This window comes from Arachis ipaensis, chromosome B10 (genome assembly GCF_059453495.1).
Source record: "Arachis ipaensis isolate K30076 ecotype BB chromosome B10, ASM5945349v1, whole genome shotgun sequence".
NCBI classification, from domain to species: domain Eukaryota; kingdom Viridiplantae; phylum Streptophyta; class Magnoliopsida; order Fabales; family Fabaceae; genus Arachis; species Arachis ipaensis.
Genome location: NC_142435.1, coordinates 1,312,692 through 1,337,308, shown reverse-complemented (window position 1 = coordinate 1,337,308; position 24,617 = coordinate 1,312,692). Strand labels below are relative to the sequence as shown.

Below are 24,617 nucleotides of genomic sequence, written 5' to 3'. Positions count from 1 at the left end.
AAATTTTACAAATACTTTAAAAATAATAAAGATGATCGTTTCTTTTTTACACTAGATAAAATAACCAACAATTCTTTATATTCACGTCATTCTAATCTGTGTATGTATTGTCCGTGCATCGCGCGGGTATCTTGTTAGTTACATGTATACAGAAGACTAACCAAACTGGCTTACAGCATGAAATGACCACTATGGCCCTCCAAAAACCAAAATTAGCTAGCCACACACCTATCTAAGGGGTGAAAGTGAAACTATACATATGGTACAACCCGACTGAAAATCTCTAAAGTGAGGAAATTAGTAAAGTGGTAAAATGAAGAGAATCATTCTGAAATTAAAATAATGGAACACACATTTTTTGGAAATCACAAAATCAATGATGATCAACTCTTTACTTTACCACTTTATTAACTTTTTCACTCTAGAGGATTCAAATTTGGTACAACACTTCTACAAATCAAAGAATTTGAACACTGCCATTTGTGACAGCTACACCTACTACTACTACCCATCTTTCACATCTAGCAGTTGTAGTTGAGCCAATAGTAGATTTTGCTGCTCTCTGGCTGCTTCTATTTTACTTCTAAGATCTGTTACCTGTAAAATCATAAATCATTTTTTTCTTAAATCACAGAAGCCAAAACAACTTAACTATTTCATTCTATGCAGTTCATAGAGAATTATCTAATTTAAAATACTTCAATTGCATCAGGCAACTGTGTTTAGTAAGTATCTCGGAATAAAAGTTACAAATATACAGAGATATCGAGACAATGGACATAGAGACTAGGTTTCATGGCTTGAACCTGTGACCTTGAGGTCACACGACAGAGACAACTCAACCGTTGCTCTAAGGCTCCCTTTCAAGGATAATAGTATATATGAATGAATAAAATTAGACCGTGCAGATTACCTTAAGATTAAGTTCTTCTTGTATCTTTTCAGATTCCAAACATCTGCAGGGTAAAGATTTAAAAGCAGGTCAATATATAACTAACCATATTACAACACCATTGTGAATAACAAATTGAAAAACTGAGATAAAAACAGAATGGAAGTTGTGTTGGACAGCAAGAATTGATCAAGAATCAAGAAAATCCAAGTTGCTGAACAACAGCATCCCACGCAATTGAGACCGTTGCTGTGGTGGTAAACACAAAACAGAAGTATACTCACTTTGTCTGTAGTTTCTGGTTTTCATCCAACAATGTTAAGGTCTCTTGGTCTAGCACCTGCGCTGCAGGTGCCGGAATAACCTACCATAAAATACACAGGCAGAAGTTGCTATCAGAATACTTAAGTTATCAAAATCGGAAGAATATGATGTTCAAGGAAAACCAGAAAATCCATGAAGACTATTCTCACATCATCATATACATATGAACAAGATGGACAAATTTCAACATAACAAACGAAGTTACTACCAACCTGCATATTCTGAGATATGCCAACACTTTTAACATTCTCTTCTTTTGCACGCTTTTTTGAATTATGGAGGTCTACCTGTTCATATATCTTCCTCTTGTTATTAGATCCTGAACCAAATCAGGATATACAAATTAGATTACACTGATTAAGATAGTGATGCAAAATCTTGATTATCACATAAGCAATTACCTTGCTCAGATGTGTTTCGCATGGTTCTCTTGCGTAGTTCAGCATTTTCGTTTGCTGCTTTAGCATCAACAAGGTAGGACTTTCTATTGAGTTCGGCTTGTTTCGCTTTAGGAACTGGATAATTTTCACGATATCCAAGCAATCTACAATGCACGTCCCTTCATATATTTTAAGAGTCCTAGACATATCAGATATCAATGCTTACAAATCATTAAAACTAGTCTTAGCGTTTTACGTTGTTATAAATAGATGACAGTATTCTTTCATTTGTTGAGTTACTGTTTACTCTGTTATTTTCCTGGATAATCATAGATTTTAACACAAGCATAAACACTATACCAGTATTCCCATGTCATTTCCTTCAATCGCGCTTCAAGCTTTTGAAACAAAGAAGTTTTCTCAAAATCTTGCTTATTATGAGTTGGCTCAACAAAATCCGCTTGCAGGATACCTAACACGAGATCAACATAATTTAGTATGTAGCATATTATAACGGCTCGGTATGTCTTGATAATTGAAAAGAACTTGACACCTCATGGTGACGTTTTACTTACCGACAACTCCTCTGCCTCTACTGTCTATATAGTTCACAACCTGCCAAAATGGCTGATATTGAAAAGTAGCAATTGTATTAGAGAGAGAATAAAAGAGAAGCTACATAATAACTATATGCTACAAACTGGCATTATTTGTCAATGAACCTAGATAAGAATTTATTCAAAAGAGAAAGCAGACAAAAAACAACAATGAAGAGCATGATATGACATGACTTATAATTTCTAATTTCTACATTAGTCTCCAAATAGCAGCAGCCAAAATTTGTCATAATAAAATTGATCTATTTTTAAAAATAGGAGTTATAGTAAAATGAAAGCTAGGACCATTTGTGGACTAGATAGCAAATAACCAACATCTAGCCTATTTTATTTCACCCCAAACTATGGAGGCTAACTCCAAAAACTAGTTCAACGAGTTAGCACAAGATTTCCAACATTCATAAAAGAATTGGTAAAAGGTTCCATAAGGAAATTGCAAGAGAAAAATATATGAAAAATGTTAAACAAGTTGGAGTAAGCACCACATTACACACACTAGTATTAAGGGAAAGAAACTCATGCCCTTTGAAAAGTGCACAGCATCTTAACCGTGTTAATTTCAGGTTGAATCAATATACAACTAATAAGTTAAAAAAAATGTGTATTGATCTTCCATTTCCAAATAGCATCAGAAATGAGTTGGATTGGGCCCAAAATGCCTTGGAATTTGCTGGCCACTAATTTGCTTTTAATGAATCACGTGCAAATCAGCGCGTGTGCGCCCCCTTAAACGTGATGCAACTATGGCAAATCTTATATCATTTCGAAGCCCCGAATGTTAGCTTTCCAACGCAACTGGAACCACATCATTTGGATCTCTGTAGCTCAAGTTATAGTCAATTAAGTGCGAAGAGGTCGGCTTGACAGCTTTTGCGATTGCTATAACTGTGTTCAGCTACACTACGAATATTTAGGACTTAATCTTAATGTTTTTGTGTTCTGCTCAAAGTACTTTTTCCCTTGTTTCCTTAACTATAAATACAAGTTAATAATAGAATAAAAAGTGATGTTATTTAGCTCTTATGCACTATTATCAAATCATTAACTGTTTAACACCAGAGAATGGTTAACAACCACTTATGTAGCATATAACATTTTGGGTGATAATTTACCAGTATTAGCCGATTTTTGTGATATACATTGAAACCGTGCATAATGACTCGAGGAGCTTCCTTAAGGAATCCAACTGTTGTCACAACTGTTGCCTGCACATTGAGCCCCAAAAAGAAATTAAATTATAAAAAATGTTGAGTAAATTGAAACAGTATGTTGTAATTGAAATTACCATTTATAAGTTTTAAATTTAGCTTTTGAGACCTTTCATTTCTCTTAACTTTCTATTAGTTTTGTATTTAATATCTTTTATTACTAATAGCAAAATAGAATAATTAAAACATTCAGCTCAAGATAACTTTTATCCCTCAAATAATATGAAAACAGTCAAAAGTAAGACAATAACCTCCACGGTTCCACCAACTTGTGGTTTATACAAGATAAATTCAATATATTTAAGATCATCAGCAATGTTATGTGGCTGCACAATTATGCCTCTCAAAAACATACGAAAACTATCTGGTATCTGCAAGTACAATATTGACATATAAACCTGCAAAACACGAGAATTTTAGACCAATAAATTCAACCTTTAACACGGCCACACAAGTATAAGAATAATTTCAAAGTCCAGCATACACGTAAAGAGAAACGGAACCGATGAGCAATATGTTTCTCATTTGCTTCCCTCCAGGCAGGAATTGTGTCAATCTTCCTTACATCCCCAGCGATTCGAATATCCTGGCATATGAATAGAAGCCCCCTCGTTAAGCAATCAAAGCAAAATTCTAAAACAGGCAGTACAGTAGAAATAAAAAGGAAATATCACCTCGGGATCCGTAATAAAATCTAGCTCCAAGTTCCCATCATCATTAAGCCACAAGTTGTAGATAATGACTTTAGTACCATGAGATCCAACGTCACTAAACTGTCAGAATGAAGAATATTTGAACTGATTAAGAACATGCTCATTTTGAGAGGATAAACAACGAATATCATTAAGAAATAGAGAATAAGAATACAAGAAAATGTTACTAACTATCAAAAACAATCATACTACGTGTACACCAAAAATCAACCATCAATCAGCCAACCATATAAAGATACGTATTTGGTGCTTATGAAAAAAATTTGATCGCATTGCTATAAAAACATTTGATTATTCTTCTCTGAGGTAGTTTTTGTTTTCAAAGACTAGAATGAGACTGAGACTAAGATTCAATATTATGTTTGATGGTCAGAGATCGGAACTAAAATTTCAGTCCCTTCAATACCTTTAGAAAATGAAGACACAAGGAACTGAAATTTCTGAAGATGGAACTGAAACTTTAATAACATTTTCCTTAATAATTAAGGGTATTTCAGTAAATATTCTTATTTCATCTCTATATTTATCTTGAACCAAACAAGATACTAAGACATAACTCAGTCTTGTACACTTTACACCAAACATAATATAGAGACTTAATTTAGTCTCAGTCTCTCTTCCAAATGCAGTCTGATAGATTTGATTATTCTACCATGTCAAGGTTTGATTATTCTGGAACCTTTGGCGTTCATGGAGCATGTTTGTATTAGAAATGTACTCAGCATTAGGAAACAAACTAATTTGTCAAACAAATTACTTCATATGGGTACAAGCATTGTTGCATGCTTTATTCTCTTGCTGGTCAACCATATTTTTCTGGATATATGTGAGGATGTCTCATCCACTTCTATACATTCTCTTTTCTAATAAAATTACTCAAACAGCTTTCATTTCCTTTTCTAATAAAATTGTGCACAGACAATTTAATCTCTTTTACAAAATTTAAGCTGTTTGAGAGGAAAAATCTCCGAAGTTCATTTTTAGCATTACTTGAAAACATAAAATAATTTAAAAAAAAAAAAAAAAGCATTCTCCATAATATACATAGTATTATTATTGAAATCATTTTAATCTAACAACTTCCAGCCAATAGTCACAGATGAAAGGAGAAACATAGAAACTAACTTGTCCAAGAAGTTCCTCTTCTGATGAGTATGGAGACCAGCGCAAAATCAAAGATAAATTGGTGACAAAATGCTCTTTGCCATTTAATATCTCCAATGATCCAGTTGATGAATTAAACTCATAGTTTACCTGAAATTGACAAGAACAGTTAGTGTTGTAAATAAACTCCACTAGTAGAATCAACAATTGCAGAAAAGATTCTTATGAGAAAGAGCATAAAAAATGATTTAGCAAATGATCAGTGTTCAGAAGTCTCTTAAAAGTCTGCCATAAGCATGTTGCAATAAGGGTCCTTTTAGGATTATTTTAGGGGAAACAAATAAAACAAAAGAAAAATAAAAGGGACCCTTGGAGCAATGAATTAACCACTGACATTTTTGTCAACTCAGGCTCCCTATAGACCCACAATGTTTTGGCAAGATGTTCTTAACACGATTAACCGGAATTCGCCCCTAGAAGCACTAGCATCTCACAACTTTATCTACAAAAATATGAATAAAGTGTGCAGAGATTGCTCAAGAGCTCATTTATTTCTAACTAGAGTGAGACCCGCGCAATGCGCGAAGAGATATATTAATATTATTTATACTATAGTGTATTTTAATAAATGTTATATTAAAAATATTTTACAAAACATATTATTTTAAGATTTTGAACTTATTTATTTTAGAAAAATACATAAGTTATTTATATTAAGAGTTATATAAAATTGCATCTTTTTTTTTTTCATTTTTCGATTTGCATTAATTGCTACACTATCTTTTCATGCATTTTTTTATTTGTAAATAATTAAAAAAACGAATGAATTAGAATAAAAAATATATAAAAATATCTTAAATTTAAGAAATTTTTTACAATTGGTATGAGAGATTAAGAAATAAAGAATAGTAGGAGTCTTAATATGTATAAATTGTAGAATTTAAATATTTGTAACTGAAATTTTTTATAATTATTATTTTTATGACACTTTTAATGTATATTTATTGCATTTAATTAGCACTTGATGTTTCAATTGAATAATAATATATATAAATTTTTCGTTTTAATTTTTTTAAAAGATTTTACCAAATGGTGATTGGTTGATTTTCATCTTTTGGCAAATCATTAAAATTGCTGATGTTCCCTATTGTGTAGTCTCTCATTCTCTCTAGAAGAAGCTTTTTGGAATGCTTGGACGTGTCCATTGACAATGGACTTGCATCAACACCTCACTAAGTTGAAAAGCTTTAGATCCTTGTAAGAAGCAAGAATCTTATGGTAGCCCTCAACTTATATGTTTTGGTGTATCTAGTGGAAAAGGAATGCTAAAAAAGAAAAACCCTATTCATACACCAAATACTCTTAACACCCATATAAAAATATGGTTGCTACTAAATAATTGTGTATTTAAATTATTCTTTAATTAACAAAACAAAGAGAACACGTGTTCAGTTGTTAAGAAAATACTAGTGTCAAAACGGTGTTTATTATAAAGGGTGTAGATGTAGCAGGATTGCTAAAAAATTTTAATGATCCCTTTTCAATCTAACTTTATTTGGAGTATAATTACTATTTCGGCACCCCTTAATTCAAGCAATAAGTTGAAGAGGAGTAGCATTTGAAGCCTATGCACAATATAAACCAAACCCTTTGCATAATAAAAAAATGTGGAATACCACTCACCATGGGTACTACTATTCTGTCAAGCTTTTCTTGCGCCAAAAATGAATATGACAGAAGTCCAATGCTTTGCGTCAATATCCTGATGCAGGTTAAAAACAGTAAGAAAAATTAAGCATAGTTTTCACTTTTCTTTTCCACTGTAACTTCAATTTTTGTCCCAAAATCACCCTGCCTCACTCTAATGAAAGACCAGAAGGTATAATGTTTAAAAGCCTAAATAACTTCAGCATGGATAGATGTTTTAAGTTTTTGTCACATACGGACATACCCATTACTCATATGCCGACTGAAGACTATGACATCGGCCCCAAGCCTCATACTACTGGTCTTAAAGCCATTACCATCTGCAACAATAAATCTAAAACTCAAAAAAAGAATAAAGCACGAATACAAAAATAGTTGAAGAAACAATGCCAAGACCCATACACTGCCCAATAGCCAGCTTTGACTTCTTATCTGAAAATCCAAAACTCATGCAATGCCTCATTGCTTCTGGATCCATTCCACCACCATCATCTGATTACCCAATGTCAGTACAAAATCAATAAAAAATGTCAAATGCTAACAAGAGTCAGGCTAGGATTTTCAATAACTACTAAATTTCTAAAATTGATGAGTTCCAGAACCATTGTACCTTGAATCAGCAATGCTGGACTTCCGTCCTTTGGATTCGAAGTTTTATCTACAAGGACAAAGGTAGCCCCATTTTGGATCTATCCTAAGCACAAATGGCGAGAATGCAATACAAATTGGAGCATAAAACAAATGTAAAATGTAAGATGTAAGATGTTAAATGATGATTTCAAACAAGAAATGGAAAAATCACATCAACAAAAATTATGGTTTTACACCAATCTATGGAATGATAATTAAGTAAAGAACATCGGAATAAACATGAACCTTAAAAAAAGGTATAGTAACAGTAGAAACCAGAAACGAAGGATATGTACAAAACGGAAATCATTTCTGGAAAACATCACAGTTAATGTAAGTTCGGCTGCTAAAAGAAAAACCCTAATACAGAAGTGAAGATTAGAGAAAACATCCTACGAAAAATTAAAAGTTTTAAGTATCTTGGTGCATTATATAGGATGATGGAAAGATTGAACAGGATATAAGTCATAGAATCAAGCAGGTTAGTCAAAATGGCGGAGTGTGTCTGGTTTCATATATGACAAAAAAGTGCCTTTAAAACTTAAAGGTAAATTCTGTCGCACTGCTATGAGACTGGATATACTTTATGGTACAGAGTGTTGGGCGGTCAAAGGAGAGCACGAACATAAGTTAAGTGTGGCAAAGATGAAGATGTTGAAATGGATGAGAGATCATACGCGATTGGATAGAATAAGGAACGAAAATATAAGAGAGTTGGAGTAGCACATATTGTGGAAAAGATGGTAGAATCGTGTCTTAAGTGGTTTGGACACGTGAGGAGAAGACTGACAGAGCACCCAGTCAAAAAGGTGGATGAGATGAAAAATGGACAAAGGGTAACAGGCAAAAAAAAAAACCTAGAAAGACCATCAACGAGGTGGTCAAACAAGATCTACATGTTTGATTCATGTAACCGACCTCACCTAGTGGGATAAGGATTTGTTGTTTGTTGTATCACAATTAATAAAGAATGCACCATCAGAAATCAATGCCAAAATTAGTATGTAGGTAAATGAAAAATAAAACTAACATAGTATATACAATGCTTAAAAGGAAATTCTTGGGAGCCGGCAACTTTTAGTATTTTTTACCATCATTTGGCTAGCACAAACACTAAATTATTTTTAACAAATAAATTTTACTCATTCATGTGTGCGAACTCTACCAAACATAGATGCAAACTATATTGATTCATGTGTGCAAAACTCTAATAAATATAATTATAAATTATGTTTTTTATCTGCAAAAGGTATGTAAATAAGAGTGCAAATTATTGTTGGCTAAAAAAATAATACTATTTACTGGTCATATAGCATTGCTCATCCTTAAAATTCATGCAGTTCACAACTGAAACATCACTAATAATCACCTCATCAACTGCATTATCGAGAAGCTCCGCTATGGCTGCAACCAAAATCAAAGAAAAAGACCAACACATTAAAATAAAAACAAAAAGGATGAACAAGTTCATATAAGTCATAAGAACATACCACCAAATGCCCACTTATGTGAAGTTGCATTCGAGTGAAGGAACATCGGGTGTACATGTAGATAGTTTTTGACATCTGAAATCAAAGAAAAATTCTGTCACAACTCAATATAAGCACTAATCAAATCCCGCCTTATACATGCAACAACCCATAAGTGACAAACCCTTCAATGGTAGGGGTGGCAATGAATAGGGTAGGGTTTGGATCCAATCCTAATCCTACCCGTGGATTGAGAATATCTCAACCTTAATCCTACCCATTATTAATCCGTGGATATTCGACCCTACCCACGGGTTACAAAAAATATACAACATTATTATATAACTTGATAATAATTTAAAATAGAACTGAATTTTATGTAAAAAAAAGTTAAATTATTAATTAATGATTTTCTTTTGATGGTTAATGATCTTTTATATTTAGTGAGAAGTCTTTAATCCAACATCCGTTTAAAACAAATTTTTATATAAATATATAACATAAACATATATAGAGTGCGGGTTGGTCAGTCGGATAGGATTGAGACTCAACTTGCACCCTATCCAGCTCACACGAAAATCCTACCCACATCCTACCCTACCCGCTGTAGATCAAGTTGGCAACCTTACCCGATCGGATGGAATCGAATTGGATACCCGCCGGTAGGGTACATATTACCACCCCTATCAATGGAACTCAGATTCGCAACCAATTAGTCCTTCACTAGGCTAGGGATACCGTGTCCAACAAAAAAATATAAGCACTAACGGCCATGGAAGAAACTAGAAGCTGCATTAATTTGGAAAATTACTTTGGAGTGTGAATTTTTTCGAAGCGGCGGCATCATCATAAGTCCCAGCTTTCCAAAACTGCCGAGTAAGGGGTGCTGCACAAATGGCTGACGCATAAGAAACGTCTGAATCATCATCATCAGCTGCTCGAACAGAATGAATGCGAGGTCCATTTCGATTCGCCAGTTCACCTTTATTCCTCGATTTTTCTTGCTTTACATCGAAAACAAGATCTGGCTCCTGCTTCACAGCTGTGGGAATAACCTTTTCGTTTTCACTCTCATCATCACTAGATAAATCAATAATTTCTCTGTCTTCCATGTTTGTCCCTGTAACCTAAGCAAAGCATACAAAGTTGAGTTAGCATTGTGAAACAATGGAAAGGGAATTTAACAAGTTCATATTTATTCCCTCCTATAAACTAGGACTCACCTATTTGTACACACACAAAATCCCTAAATAACATTTCATTCCCAATTTTCCATATAGAGTTACCTATTCAATTAAAGAACTTTCCACAATGTTCTCCCCAACTTCTAACTTCTTTGCTCTAATGAATTAGGTTTAGAATTTGTTTGATGAAAAATATAAATTTTTTTTAAATATCTTTTTAAAGAATTTTTTATAAAAATAAAAATAATTTTATGTTTGAATATCTTATATAAAAAGATTTTTTTATTTATTAATTATGTTTAGATAAAATAAGATAAAAATATTTTTTGTTCATTTATTATGTTAAAAATATATTTTTTTTAAAAAAAAGATTTTTAAAAAAATATAAATTGTAGTTTTTCAAAAAATATATTTTTTTAATATTTTTATTTTTACTATTAGAAATTTATTAAATACACTAAAAAATAAAAAATATCTTTTTTCATTAAAAAATATCTTTTTTTTATTGATTTAATAACGTTCAAACAAACACTTACTCCATGCCAATTTCACAAAATTTTGTATACACTTTTATAGTATTTTATTCTTTTATAATAAAAAGACAATCTAGTGTATTGATATTCTACATTAACATAAAATTTAAAAAGAACCATACTTGAAAGATATAATATACATAACATAACCTGATAATTATATTAGTAGTTGTTTTCACGACTTGAATTGGTGACTTCGAAGCCACAACAAACTCTAACTAAAATAACTTTTGAAGCGCAAATTGTTTCGATAAGTATTTAACCTAAACTCAAATAAAATGCCAAATCACAATATTCTCCCAAGCTTCTTTTTTTAATATTTACTCCTAATGAATTAGGTTTATGAAGGATTACCATGTGTTCATAACATGCCGCAGAAGAAAAGAAATAAATCTTAAAGATCTATTTTGTACTTAAATTTTATTCAAATAAACAATATATAGATCAGATCTAGATACCTAGTAAAAATCACTTTCTCCCTTCGATGGTACAAAGGCGCTATGCGTATCCACACCGAAACCAACCTTTGCTGTCAACTCCTCGACCAATGAATATTTGATCTAAATTGAGAAATCTCTTTCAACTCTTTGCACACCATAAAATTCTTCTCTAAAAATAGACTCACATATGTTTATGTGTGTAGAGGTAAAGGAATAAAACTCTTGTGTTTTTTTCTCATCTATCTTTCCTCTACTCTTGACATACATATATATAGTATGAGATTTGTTACTTATTTTAAATTTGAATCTCAATTTAAATTTGAATCATATCTTACTATTTTAAACTTGAATCTTTCAAATTTATGAATCATATCATAATTCAATTTGAAACAGAATCAGTTAGGATTTCATCCAAATTTAGAATTCAAGTTTAGAGATAGAATAATTAATTATTCTCAAATCTCATTTAATATTCTCAATTATCATATTATTATTATATTCTTAGTACTAGCAAAGAATATAATAATATTCAATTTGAATTAATATAATTATTTATTTGATCAAATCAAAATAATAATTAATCAATTCTACAGCAAAAATTAAAACACTCGTTAATACGTGACTCCATAGGTTCAATACTAGGGGTGGCAAGTGGGGAAGCCCGCCCCGCCCCGCCTAGTTAGGCGGTCCCAGAATCCGAGCTCGCCCCGCCTAACGACAGGCTGGCGGGCCGGCGAGTTAAGCCCGCTAAATATCCTCTTTTTTTTTTTTACTTTTAACTATTAAATAATATATATAAAGGCATAAAAAAAATCTCCTCTATTTTTTACTTTTAACTATTATAATTTTTAAAAATATAAACAAATTATAATTTTTATATTCACAAACATTAAAGCCTTTGTTGTAAGATCCAGAATTTTCGAATAAATCTTATTATAAATTAATTTCAATTCATTTAATTCATTAAAAATTTTATCTTCAGAAATTATTTTATCAAAGCTAATTAAATCAAAAATTAAATCAGATTTTGATAATTAATTAGAGTTTTACCTAATTTTATAATTATTAAATTATTTTCTATATTTAAATTATAAAATTAGTAGTTACGAAATGACAAAAAATTTTATGCGATTTAATTCAAATAATTGATATTTCTATAATTTAATACTTCATGTTTTAGGAATAAAGAAAATTAATCTTATTATCTTATAAATTCAATTAAAGAATTTGATTTTAAATTAATTAATATTTTAATACAACAAATGATATTTTAAAATAATTTTTAAGATTAAATTAGATTTTAAATTAACACTCTATATCCTAATTTGATTAAAATTAATCAAATCTAAATTAAACCCCAAATCTAAATTAAAATTAATAATATATACTATGTTTTCTTTTATATATTTATATAAATTTTAAATACTAATTCTCTCCTTTAACTTTATTATTACTTTTTCTTTTCCAGTTTTCCTTGTCTCTTTCTATTCACCGCCACCAACCCTTCTTCCCTAACCTTCCCCAAAACCCAGCTTCAGAAAAACTAAAGAGAGAAAGAAAAAAAAAAGAAAGGAAGGAAAGAATGAAAAGAAGAAAAGGAAGAGAGGAGTGGGGGACCGCGGGAAAAGGAAAGAAGGGGGAGAGAAGAAGGACGGCGCCGGCGGGCGTCACTGCCGCCGCGCCGCCGTGTCGCACCAATGAGGAAGAGCGTCGGGAAGGAAGTAGCTTGCCGTCGTCTTGGCGTCTTACTGCTCGCGTCATCGCCGCCAGCTTCGTCGGATCCTTGCCGTCGCCGCTGGAATCACGAACAGGGGAAGGAGAAGACGCGGGCCAGTGCCGCGAGGAGGAGCGCGATCCGCTACGCAACACTGCGCCGCCGTGTGTTGTTGCCGTCGCCGAGCTCCCATGGTTGCCGTCGGCAAGATTCAAAGAGAGAGAAGCTCGAGGAGAGAGAAAGATCGACGGAGGGGGTTTTTGTTCGAGCGGCCGTGCCTCCACCGCCTTTCACCGCCGCAGATCCGCCACCGTCCACCGCGCCGCACCACGCCACGTCGCCGCCCGAAACCGCCACTGAAGTCCCTTTTCCCTTGGTAAGCTTTATCGTCTCTGAAACCTTTAAAAATAAGTTTTTTTCGTCATAGCTTGTTATAGTAATTGTGATGACGGTAACGTAGGGTCGAGTTGTGGTTCTCGCATGCTGAGTTTAGTAGTGGTGCATGCGACATCGAGCTGCCGCGTCGCCAACGGAGTCACCGACGTTCAGTTTTCTCGGCTATTCGTAAGTTTGGTAAGCTGTTTCCTGTTCCGAATTCTCTCGGTAGCTGCTCTGTTATCTGTTTTTAAAGTCCTTGCAACATTAATTCTTTAGGTTCGAGTTTCGGTCCTTACGTGCCGTAATTAGAGTTGCTGTAGTTGTGGCTGCTTTTTATTTCAGGCTGAGATAAAAGAGTTCAGTTGACGCGTTTGGTTTTCGGGTTTCGGCTTGTCGAGGTAGGGATTTTTTTTAAATCTATTTTACATTACAGAGTTGTGATAAATAGATATTGACGCAAAAAGATATACTTCTGTGATTATATTTGTCTTGTGGATGTGATGGTTTGTTGGATTGGATTATTGAGTGCTTGATTGCGTGAATGATGTATGGTTGTTGGTAAAAATCGGTTTGAAATGTTATTTACTTGATTATTATGAAAGGTGAATTTTCTTGGTTTTAGAGTTTACTTGGTAATATAAATGAATCGATTTTTGGAAATAATTTGAGATATGAAAATGAGTTGATTTTGGGAGCGGTTTGATTTTGAGTTAGTCTGATTTTATAAATAATTTAATATTTGAGTTGATTTGATTTTAAAAAGAGTTTTATTGTTGGAATTGGTTTGATTTGAAAATAAATTGATATTGGAACTGGTTCAACTCTGGAAAATTGTTTGAGATTTGAAAATGGTTGAGAAAAAGTTTGAGAAATGTTTGGATGGGACCCGAAAAGGGTGGCAGAGTCCGAATTTTAGAGGAGATGTTGCCAAAATTTTATAAAATTAGGAGTTTCGTTTGAAGTAGTTATTTTAAAAGGTTTCGTTTTAAACATTATATGGTTTAAGATTAATTTATTTATCAAAGGAAGAATTGTGTTTTGGATTGGGATTGTTAGTGAACGGAATGGAAAGAAGGATGATGAGGATATTCTTTGAAATATGATTTTGAATGAATTTGGAAATGAGATATGGACTGATGAATGATAATAATTGTTGAATGAATTGAAAGATAAAGAGGATGAATTTGATATGAAAATTATTTTGTGGGGATCGTGGTTATTTACTGCCCACGTGTGTGCTGTTTTCCAATTGAAAACGTCTGTGGGGATCGAGGTGGTTTACCGCCCGCAGATGGTGGGGATCGAGGTGGTTTATCGCCCACCAGGTGAGGATCGTGGTACTGTACCGCTCACCAGTTTTCAAGAGGACGATTTCCGGGTTAGCTACCAGACATGTCGGGTTGGCTATATAACCGACAGATGAGACTCATCAGCCATAGGACAGGTATGTATTATATGCATTTGTATGCTTTGCTTGGGTTTGAACTTGTTTTGGTTTGCCTAATTGCTAGACTGTACTTAACTACTACTTGAATTATTTACTGTAACTGCTACCTACTTGTGCTTTCCTTGTCTGTCTTGCCTGTGTTTGTCCTGGCGTGCTACATTTGAGAATGAACTTTAGTGCTGAATTAATGATGGTGTTGTTTGATTGCGTGGTTGGTTTCTGATTGAGATTTTCTTATAAGAAAGGAAAGGTTTTGGATTTCTAAAAGATTAAACATTGTTTCTTTAAAAAAGTTTTGAACGATTTCCTATGGTTTTAAAAGATTCATAAGGCAATGATAATCACTGAGCTTGAGAACAGTTTTCTTATTAAATATCTTCTTATGACAACTTTGAAATTCCATGGTGAGACCGTGTGGTTAGGTTCTCACCCCCTACAGCTTTACCTTTTCAGGAACCAGATGAGGAAGCGTTATAGGGAGTTATACTGCGTTTGGTTTATATATGTTGCTGTATTAATTTGATTATTTTCTTCCTTCGTCCTTGTTATTACAAGTTTGTAAGAGGGATAGGAATTGTATGTTTTATATGTATAATATATTGAGTTATTAGGTAAGGAGTCTTGTATATGAATCTATGTCTGTTTGTATTTTTCTTAAGATAAAGTATTTATTTCTGGTTTTCGAAGAATTCAGCGATACAGTGTCGAGTCACAGGTTCCTATTTTATTATTTAGTATGTAAAGTAGTCCTAATACTTCTTGCTATCAGAGTAGCGCAGCCCGAAGCGTGACTTCTGATAGTGAGGGTGTTACATTTGTAATTATAAATATCTAATAAACATAATTATAAACCAAGTTTTCATCCAAAACATAATTATAAATATTGTTCCCAAAGCAAAATAAACATAATCGAAAACATAATTATAAATATTGTCTCTAAAACAAAATAAACATAATCCAAAATACTCAATTTTCATCTTCATTCTCTTGTAAGTTGGGTTGTGGGAAGTTGGGTTTTGGCAAAAAAAAATTGTAAAAATACCCCTTGTCAAAAAAATATTAAGTCCGGCGGGGAAGCTCGCCCTGCCAAAGCCCGCGGTTTAAGCGGTGCGGGTTAGGCTGGCTTTTGCTATTTGGCGGTCCCAATTTTTCAGCGGCGGGTTACGCGGGCCGACCCGACGGGTTTAGGCCCGTTTGCCACCCCTATTCAATACTAAGAGGGTAGTAAATTAGACATACTAAATTTACTAATTAAGGTTTGCGTCTAGCAACACTCCTCAACAACCCAATAGTATGAAGTAATCTATTTTTACTAAGAACCTCAGAAAAACAAAGTATAATTCTTTTCATCTTTCTCGCTCTTGGTTAACCTTTAAAATATGGTTTAATTGTCAAATTCTAACTTGTTACCATTATTATAATAACCTAAGAAACTCATTTTTTCATTCATTCAATCTCCTTGGCCAAGGTTTTATTCATCTCAATTATCATAATCATAGAGCTCAAACTCTTTACCGAGAGTTGACAGATTCTTTATTGATTAATCATTAATTCTACAAGTATTCAAATCATATTCAATGTCCATTCAACTAGCACCCTAGGGTATTAGTTGTCCGGAATCAAAGTATTTAATACATTCTCAATTACTATAATAGTCTCAAGTCAAATAAACTCTATTACTATGTTTATTTTGAGAATATCCTATTGACAAATATGTGATAATTATAACTATTAGAAATTCTCAAAATGAGTTAGTTCAACGGTGATATCTCTATATGCACCATCTATATATATAATTTAATAAATGAGATCTATTAATATATATATATATATATATCTTTTCGGATTATAATGTCCTTTTTAATAATCCTATGACCAAGAACAATTTAGATTAAATTATAATAGATTCATCTCTCAATATTATTATCATTATCACAATGATAAATATCTAAATTTAATCAAAGATCTTATTATATTAACATTTTAATATAATAACAATAATAAATTATTTGACACATAATTGATTGGATTGTGGTCATACTATTTATTCCCAATAATTTAGTCCATGTCAATCTCACAAAATTTTGTATATGCTTTGTAAAATTCCTACAATACCCTTATTCCTCTTTTTTCCTAAACCAAACCCTAACTTCTTAAATTACCAACACTCTCTCCCCAAATCAGAGAAGAGAAGTAAAGAGAGCGAATGAGAGAAAGAAGGAAGAGAAGAAAGGAAGAAAAAGAAAAGGAAGAGGGCCAGCAGGGCTGGAGCCACTGTCGTTGTTGACATCGAGAGAGAGCGAGAGAGGTTCAAATCAGAGAAGAGGTAATGACAAGCACAAACCCAAAAAGGAGAGGGAGGGATGAAGAACGAACCAGAAAGAGAGACATTGAGAGAGAAAACGCGACGAGGAGAGGGAGGAGGCGCGGCATCGTCGCCGCTGAAGAAATCGCCGTTGGAGGGAGACCTTGTCGTTGTAGCGGAAAGCGCAAAGAACAAAGAGAGGGTGAGAGAGCTACAAGATAGAGGGAAGGAGGATGGCATTCGTGAGAGGAGGTGACGATGGAGGTTTCTGCCGTTGCCGTCACTGGAGCTCACCGCTGGTGCACCTGGAGCTACTTCATCCCCTAACTTGCTCCACCGTGGCTGACCCCTAGCCTCCCTGTTTTTGTCGGAGTTACTGATGCCACTGCCGGAGGAGAGGATCTAATGCCACCGCTGTTTTGTTTCACCAGTGTAGCTTTTACTGTTGCCGGAAAACATGCTACAACTTCCAAACTTGCCGGCAACACTGTCTTGCCACTGTTCTGGTCTAGCTTCTTCCCTTGATCTATTCCATTTTCACCTTGTCTCTGCTGCCATTTCGTTTCTCTGTCTTGCTCTTATTCTGATTTATTTTTTACCTCTATTCTGTTTTGAATTTTTAGAACTATATTTGTATTTGTCTTTTATTCGATTTGAATCTACTACATTTGGCTGGTGTTGTGGCCATTGTTGCTATCGTAAGAATTGAAGTTGCTGCACTGTCCCAGTTCAAGTTCTGCGCTCTTTCGTACCCTTTTAATTTGGCACCCGAGTTCGGCCTCTTCGGTCTCTTAGGACCATGTTGTGAGTATGCTTTACATTTATAATTATTTGGCTTAGCTATAATTATTTTAATATACGGTGTTTGAATTTATAGTTATACTTACAAAGATTTTTATCAAAAGATTTTAAATTAATTTGAATGATCGATTTATTAGAACTAAATATTTATCCTTGTTAAGCTCATTTTAATGTGCACATGAGACTATATGTTTTTATGAGTCTATATGTATGTTTGAAGAAGTTTTATATTATTTTAAAGCATTTGATTTTACTCGAATATGTATTTTTGAAACATTGAAGTATTTGTTGGTATTCACTTATTTTGAAATTGTAAAATATATTTGAAATGCCTTAAGATTGAGAAAATATAATTGAATAAGATTTGTATGAGAAAGTATTATTTGATTTGATTTGATACCTCGTGCTTGAAAGATCGAATAATTTGTTATATTTGAAATTATATGTTTGAATTGGTTTGGGAGGCTCGTATTAGAAAACCGTAGTTAGCGGCGGTTATGACGTTAACCTAGATGCATCTGGCTCAGACCTCAGCTAGCAGGGGCGTTGCTAGCCTAACGTGTAGGCCACACGTTGGATCTGTTATTCCGTACAGACACACGAGAGGAAAGGGCTACCCTTAAAGGTGGAGCCGCCCAAGTGTGGATTATTTGATTTTATTCTGTACGAGAAATTTCTTATTGATTCACTCATTCATATAAATTATTATTTTCTAAATAAAATTATTTTTATAATAATGTTTATATGGTCTCATGAGAATTATAGATGTACTGTCTAGTCACTGAGTTGCAAAACTCACTCTGTTTTTTTTTTAATATTTTTCAGAAATAAATATTTGATTATGTGAGTATTTCTATTTAAGAGTAATGATCTGCAATGGATATCTATTTCTTGTTGAGTTCTTGGGCGTCATCTGCTCCATATGTCACAGGCAGAATTTATTCATATTTATTTATTTTATTTTTGTTAAAAATATGTAATTATTCATCAAAAAAATTTGTAAATTTATCAAAAATATGTGTAACCTTCTTATTTATCTCATTTTCGAATCAGTTAGGCTTGATGGGGAACTATTTTTTCTGAGCGCCAGTTATGACTCATTTTAAGCTGTGACATACTTTTAAAGTATTTTACTCTTTTATAATAAAAAAATAATCTGATATACTAGTATTCTATATTAACATAAAATTTGAAGAAGAATCATATCTACAGGGCATAATATACGCAATCTAATCTTATTAGTGATTGTTTCTACGACTTGAATATGTGATCTTAAAGTTACAACAAACTCCAACTAAAATGATTTTTAAAGAGCAAGTTTGTTTCGAGAAAATATTTAACCCAAATTCAAATAAAACACTAAACCACTCTTGACATATCAGTCAAATTAAGAGGGTAGGATAAATATTTCAAATAGTTCTAGCAACTACAAAGTTAAAACTTTGGTCAATATACCCACAATTTAAAATTCACCACTAATATTCTACTAGCTCACACTTCTCCATTTTGTATTAATTATTGACTAGACATTTAACCCAACATACACATTTTTTTCACTAAAGAGTTATTGAGCTCTAACGAGTAGAAAGGTGGGGATCCCTTTAGTTGTTGATGACTATGCCGAAAATGACATAGGAATTATTCTTCATGATATGGTTGTACGTACTTTACTTTTGGATTATAGTTTCTACTATTTCTGTTTACTCCACTTTATTGTGTTAAGCTCTGTATTTTCACAAAAAAAAAAGAATTTATTATTAAAACCCAATTACCAACAAAAAAATTTCAAAATTTACCAAAAATAAACTAAAAAAAAAAAATATCATCCTGGTATTAATTATCTTTTTCTGCAGTGCCATTATCAACCCTAAACTCAAAGCCAACCGTATAAGTATATAAAAATCCTAGTTGATTCTACTTGTCCAGTGGTTTGAGTGAGAAGACAACATAACTCAATGAGTTAGGGATAGATTTAATGTAAATTTCTGATAATTATCCCTACGTCAACCATATAATGATGTGAAAATAAATCAGTAAGGGAGTGTTTCACCTTAGAAGAAAGGATCCACACGAGTAGTAGTAGGCGAAGCGGTAGCGAGAATGTCAGCTTGAATAATGCAAACATTGGTGACAATTCAATGCCTCAAAAACCCAAAGATTTCTCCGCAAGGTTCGTCCACAGGGTGAGTCAGGGCCTAAAATCAGGCCGAAAGGCGTAGTCGATAAATAATAGGTGAATATCCCTATATTACTCTTTGTCGGTCTCGAGGCTAAGCTGGGTTAGTTTTATATATAGAACGCACTCTATTCAGTTACGTTTTATGTTTGTTTGTGAAGTAGTGTTAGGATCGAGTAGAATTGAATGTAACAGGCTGATCTCAACTTGAGAAGAATAGATTAAAAAAAAGTAAAATCATAACATAAGCTATAATATACTTAAATTGGTAACAAAAAATTATTTTAATACTAAAAATATAAAAAAAATTATTTTAATACTAAAATTATTTTTAAAAAGACCAAAATCTTTTTCAAATTTATTTAAAAAATTAAAATAAAAAATATTTCGAATAGTAAATTTTCTTTTTTTTTCTTATATCAAGATCCACAACTATCTCAAAATCCTAATACCCAAAAGAATATTTAAAAAAAATAGGACTGAGACAATAATAAAAAAAAAGCTTGTATATCAGTAATTAAGTTGAATTTTTGTCAGAGAGAGGCAAAAAATATTGTGTTCATGTGTGAAGACAAAGTTTTAAATTTTATGAGAGTTTAAAAGAATTACAGACAAAATAATAAGATTTGGGTTTGTGGTGGCAAAGATAAGTTCCAAAGAAAAAAGAAGATAAAAAAAACTGTAATATCAAAATAGAGAAAAACAAAACCTTTTTATAAGAGTCACGCTAATACCCTAATACAAATAGAAAAACCTTCCATCTTCTTCTTCTTTTTTTAATTCGAGAATAAATAATACCACATAAATCTAATACAAATTGCTAATAGGTATCCGTACATCAACCACATAGCTTTATATATAGAATCCACTTTATTTTTAGTTATGTTTTATGTTTGTATATGAAGTGGTGTTCAGTAGGATTGAGCGGAGCATGTCTTGTTTTTTTTTTTTTTTTTTTTTTTTTTTTTTTTTTTTTGGTTTTTAGATTAGGACAGATAAGATTTTTTTTTTAATTTTTGGGCTAAGGGCCAAAAAAATTAAAGAGAACTTATTACGAATTCTACCGTTAAAGGCTTTATTGATACTTATACTATTCACCATCTCCATAACTTCATATATAACCAACTTGGGTTGGTCAAGTGGTCAGCTCACTCGTCCGCTTAAACAAGTGTTGGGGGTTCGAATCCCGCCTTGTGCATGCAGCAACCCATTGGCCAGCGGCAGACCCTTAAATGGAGCTCAGATCCGCGACGGATTAGTCCTTAACCAATTTGGGTTGGTCAAGTGGTCAGCTCACTCGTCCGCTTAAACAAGTGTCGGAGGTTCGAATCAGATCTGCGACGGATTAGTCCTTAACCTGTCGGGTTGGGAGATACCGTGGGAAACCAAAAAAAAAAACTTCATACATGATAAAAGATTTCTTTTAACACAATTATTTTGGATAAAGTTGAGTCTTTTGAGTGTAACCTTTTTTTCAGATCTTATTGATTGCTTATGCACCAGGATATTTTTTTTTTTACCTAACCTCTTGTTAGTCTTCTTTAAACATGATCCTTCTACTTTATTTTCTCCAACCAACCTTCTCTCATTTAAACTCTACTTATAGAATTTTATTAGTTTACCTTTTTATCTATTTTTATTTATGAAAATAGAATCAAATAAATAATCACTCATTTGATTCTACTTGATTTTATATTATGATATCAAAACTTTTGTAATTAAAATGTCTAAAATCTAATTATTATTATCATTATTCTAAAATAGAAAAAATAAGTATATAGAAGGGAGAAAAAAGACATATGCTTAATTTATACTTCAAATCAACCAAAATAAATCTCTTAAATTAGAGAGAGAAAAAAAAAAGAATAGGACAAAATCTATTAAAAATACACAAAAAAAGTACACCGACTAACAAAAATCAAGGAACGAAATTATAGTTATTAGAATTGAATTGATAATTGATTCAGTTAAATTATTGAGTCATTGAATTAATAGTTCAATCAAATCGGAGAATTATTGATTAAATCATTTGATTCAATAATAATTAAATAATATATAAAATTATAATAAAATATGAATTTAACTTTGATACAATGTATTCAATTATGTATTGCTATTTATGTTATATATTAAACGTATAAATTATTATTTAAAAAAATGAATATAGTAAGATAATTATATAAAATATTTTATAATGTTAAAATATTAAAATTAAATTATAAAAATAAATAAATATAATATTATTATTAAAGAATAAAAATAATATTTTATATTATTTATATTTTATTCCTTTAATATAAAATATATAATTGTTTTAATATGTGTGTGTATTATTTATATTTTATTCCTTTAATATAAAATATGTAATTATTTTAACGTGTGTGTGTGAGATAAGGGATATATAAGTAGTGGAAAATAGAGAAATTTGTTTACCATAATGATAATTTTCTAGAAGATATATAACAAATTTATGGAGGATATCTTCTATAAAGACACGTAAAACGTCTTTTTGTAAAGATATTTATGTGTTGCATTATTATTTAACAAATTAATGAATTGGTTATTTTTTAATTTTTTAAAAAACTAGAATAAAACCAATTTTTTTATAACAATAACAATAAATCTAATTGTTATAAAATTCGGTCGAACCGATCAATTTACATATATAACTGATACTGGATCATGTTTCTTTTTTTTTAAACAAAAATCAGGAATATATTTGTCTCTTTATAAAAAAATTTAAACATGATTCGGTTTAGATTGTGTAAATCAATCGGATTAAATCGGATCTAATAATTATAGTGCGAACAATTGGATTTATTATTGTTATTATAATAAACCGATTTTGTTCTGGTTTATTAAAAAATAAATTATTAACCGATTTAATAAAGATGTCCAATAATATCATGATACATATAAACGTCTTTAAAAAAAATATTTTTAATGTTTTTATCGAAGTGGTCCCTAGAACGTATTTTAAATATTAGAGATAAAGCTAACATTAAAAAATAAAATAAAAAATATATTAGGCATAAAATTAAAACTATATAACATTAAAAAAAAATTATCTTCTTAATTTACAAATTAAATCCATTTCAAATCATATTTATTCATATAAAATGACTTATTCTAAATTATTATTCTATATAGTAGGCAAATTAATAGGGGGCAGATCCCTATTAATCAGTGATACAAATAGGGCCATATATACCATCCAAAATTACAGTGGTTTCCATTTTCTCTGTTTGTTTCCAATGCCGCTTCCTTTGGTTTATAAACCAGTTGTTTATCTGCTTCGTATCAAGACCGGTCCATTTAGTTAGGGCAACCTTATCTGCATGCTGCATCAATTAGATCCATCTAAAAGTTGTTATTCAATTCTATCTTTTACAAAAATTATGAGGCTTGCTAGTTAAAATAAAGCAATAAGGCAATTTTTTTTTTGGTTGCCCACGATCTTCCCCAATCCGACAGGCCAAGGATTAATCCGTCGCGGATCGAATCTCCATTTAAGGGTTTAACACTTGCTTAAGCGGACGAGTGAGCTGACCACTCGACCAACCCAAATTGGTTTAGCAATAAGGCAATTTACTTTCATATGTATCTATTAAAAATTGGAGGATAAATTACTCTTTAATTAATACATTATTATAAAATAAGTTTAATTGTACACATATTTAATACATAAAATAAATTTTATCATATATTTTATTTAAATATAAAATATCGTGCAACTTTGTTATTTTTATTCTTATAAGTATCAAATTTGATAAACATTTGCATAATTTAAATTATATTTAATGGACACTCCAAAAATTTATTTTTGAATTATTCAAGTGCCAAAACAAAAGTAATGTCATTTAGAGTCTAATGGGGTAGTCTATATAAGCGTTTTATTAATCTCTATGCATCGAAAATTATCTTAGGAACTAAAATCTGTCACATTCTTAAAGTTTAGGAATTAAATAGAGCAATTAAAATTTTAGGGACTAAATTAAAACTCGCATGCAAGTTCATAGACCAAATTGAATAGTATCTCATTAAAATTATATAAAAAAAAAACTCATCTTACGATAAAATATGATAGAAAATAATGAACTCTGCTAGATAACCAATATTGACACTACCAGCTAATTTGTCATTAATTGATCATCTTAATTTTAAATTGTCATTAATTAATAATTATTTAATTTTTTTTAAAAAATACAAGATCAATCATTATTAATTGCAGTTGTTTAAAGTTAGTTGGTTAATAACTGTTTACCTTTACTTTTTCATTAGTTAATGATAATGTGGAAGTAATTAAAAAGGTGAAAACTCAGGTCCGGTCGACTTCATGTGAATTAAGTTGATAGCTGAGAGTCGGTAGATAAAAATTTAGTCAAATCAATCAAATTATTTAACGGCTCTCGACTATCAATTTCACGTGAAGTCGACTGCACCTGAGTTTTCACCCATTAAAAAAGATGGTTTGATTATATATATTACCGTTGGATATGGCCATTTGAAGTGAATATCCCACCATGCAAGTAAGATTTGCTTTGCTTCATTGGGTAGCCTTTCTTTCTTCTTGTTTTTGGAGAATTCATGTTTCA

General features: G+C 31.8%; 1 protein-coding gene and 1 long non-coding RNA gene across 9 annotated transcripts; one reads left to right on the top strand and one right to left on the bottom strand.

The window, feature by feature from the left end:
* Nucleotides 1–61: 61 nt before the first annotated feature.
* On the bottom strand, nucleotides 62–10,381 carry LOC107623478 (protein MICRORCHIDIA 6). Of its 7 annotated transcripts, none has more exons than XM_088502919.1 (21): nucleotides 10,331–10,381; nucleotides 9,856–10,171; nucleotides 9,674–9,739; nucleotides 9,066–9,140; nucleotides 8,945–8,979; nucleotides 7,556–7,634; nucleotides 7,348–7,437; nucleotides 7,190–7,265; nucleotides 6,922–7,000; nucleotides 5,260–5,388; nucleotides 4,096–4,194; nucleotides 3,906–4,007; nucleotides 3,673–3,819; nucleotides 3,326–3,418; nucleotides 2,172–2,223; nucleotides 1,957–2,068; nucleotides 1,618–1,775; nucleotides 1,429–1,535; nucleotides 1,177–1,256; nucleotides 914–956; nucleotides 62–597 (listed from the first exon to the last, which is right to left on the bottom strand). In XM_088502919.1, exons 2-21 carry the CDS (start codon nucleotides 10,154–10,156, stop codon nucleotides 505–507), a joined length of 2,016 nt encoding a protein of 671 aa, XP_088359045.1. In that variant the 5' UTR covers nucleotides 10,157–10,171; nucleotides 10,331–10,381; the 3' UTR covers nucleotides 62–504. The 7 variants fall into 7 exon arrangements, with proteins under 7 accessions (XP_088359045.1, XP_088359041.1, XP_088359038.1 ...); XM_088502915.1 differs by having other exon boundaries at nucleotides 10,268–10,376; XM_088502912.1 differs by lacking the exon at nucleotides 10,331–10,381 and having other exon boundaries at nucleotides 9,856–10,244.
* Nucleotides 10,382–12,677: 2,296 nt separating this feature from the next.
* On the top strand, nucleotides 12,678–15,433 carry LOC107624451 (uncharacterized). Of its 2 annotated transcripts, none has more exons than XR_015902696.1 (4): nucleotides 12,678–13,291; nucleotides 13,376–13,488; nucleotides 13,614–14,737; nucleotides 15,194–15,433. It is a non-coding gene; the product is annotated as an uncharacterized LOC107624451 (long non-coding RNA). The 2 variants fall into 2 exon arrangements; XR_015902695.1 differs by having other exon boundaries at nucleotides 12,692–13,291; nucleotides 13,636–14,737.
* The last annotated feature ends 9,184 nt before the right edge of the window (nucleotides 15,434–24,617 follow it).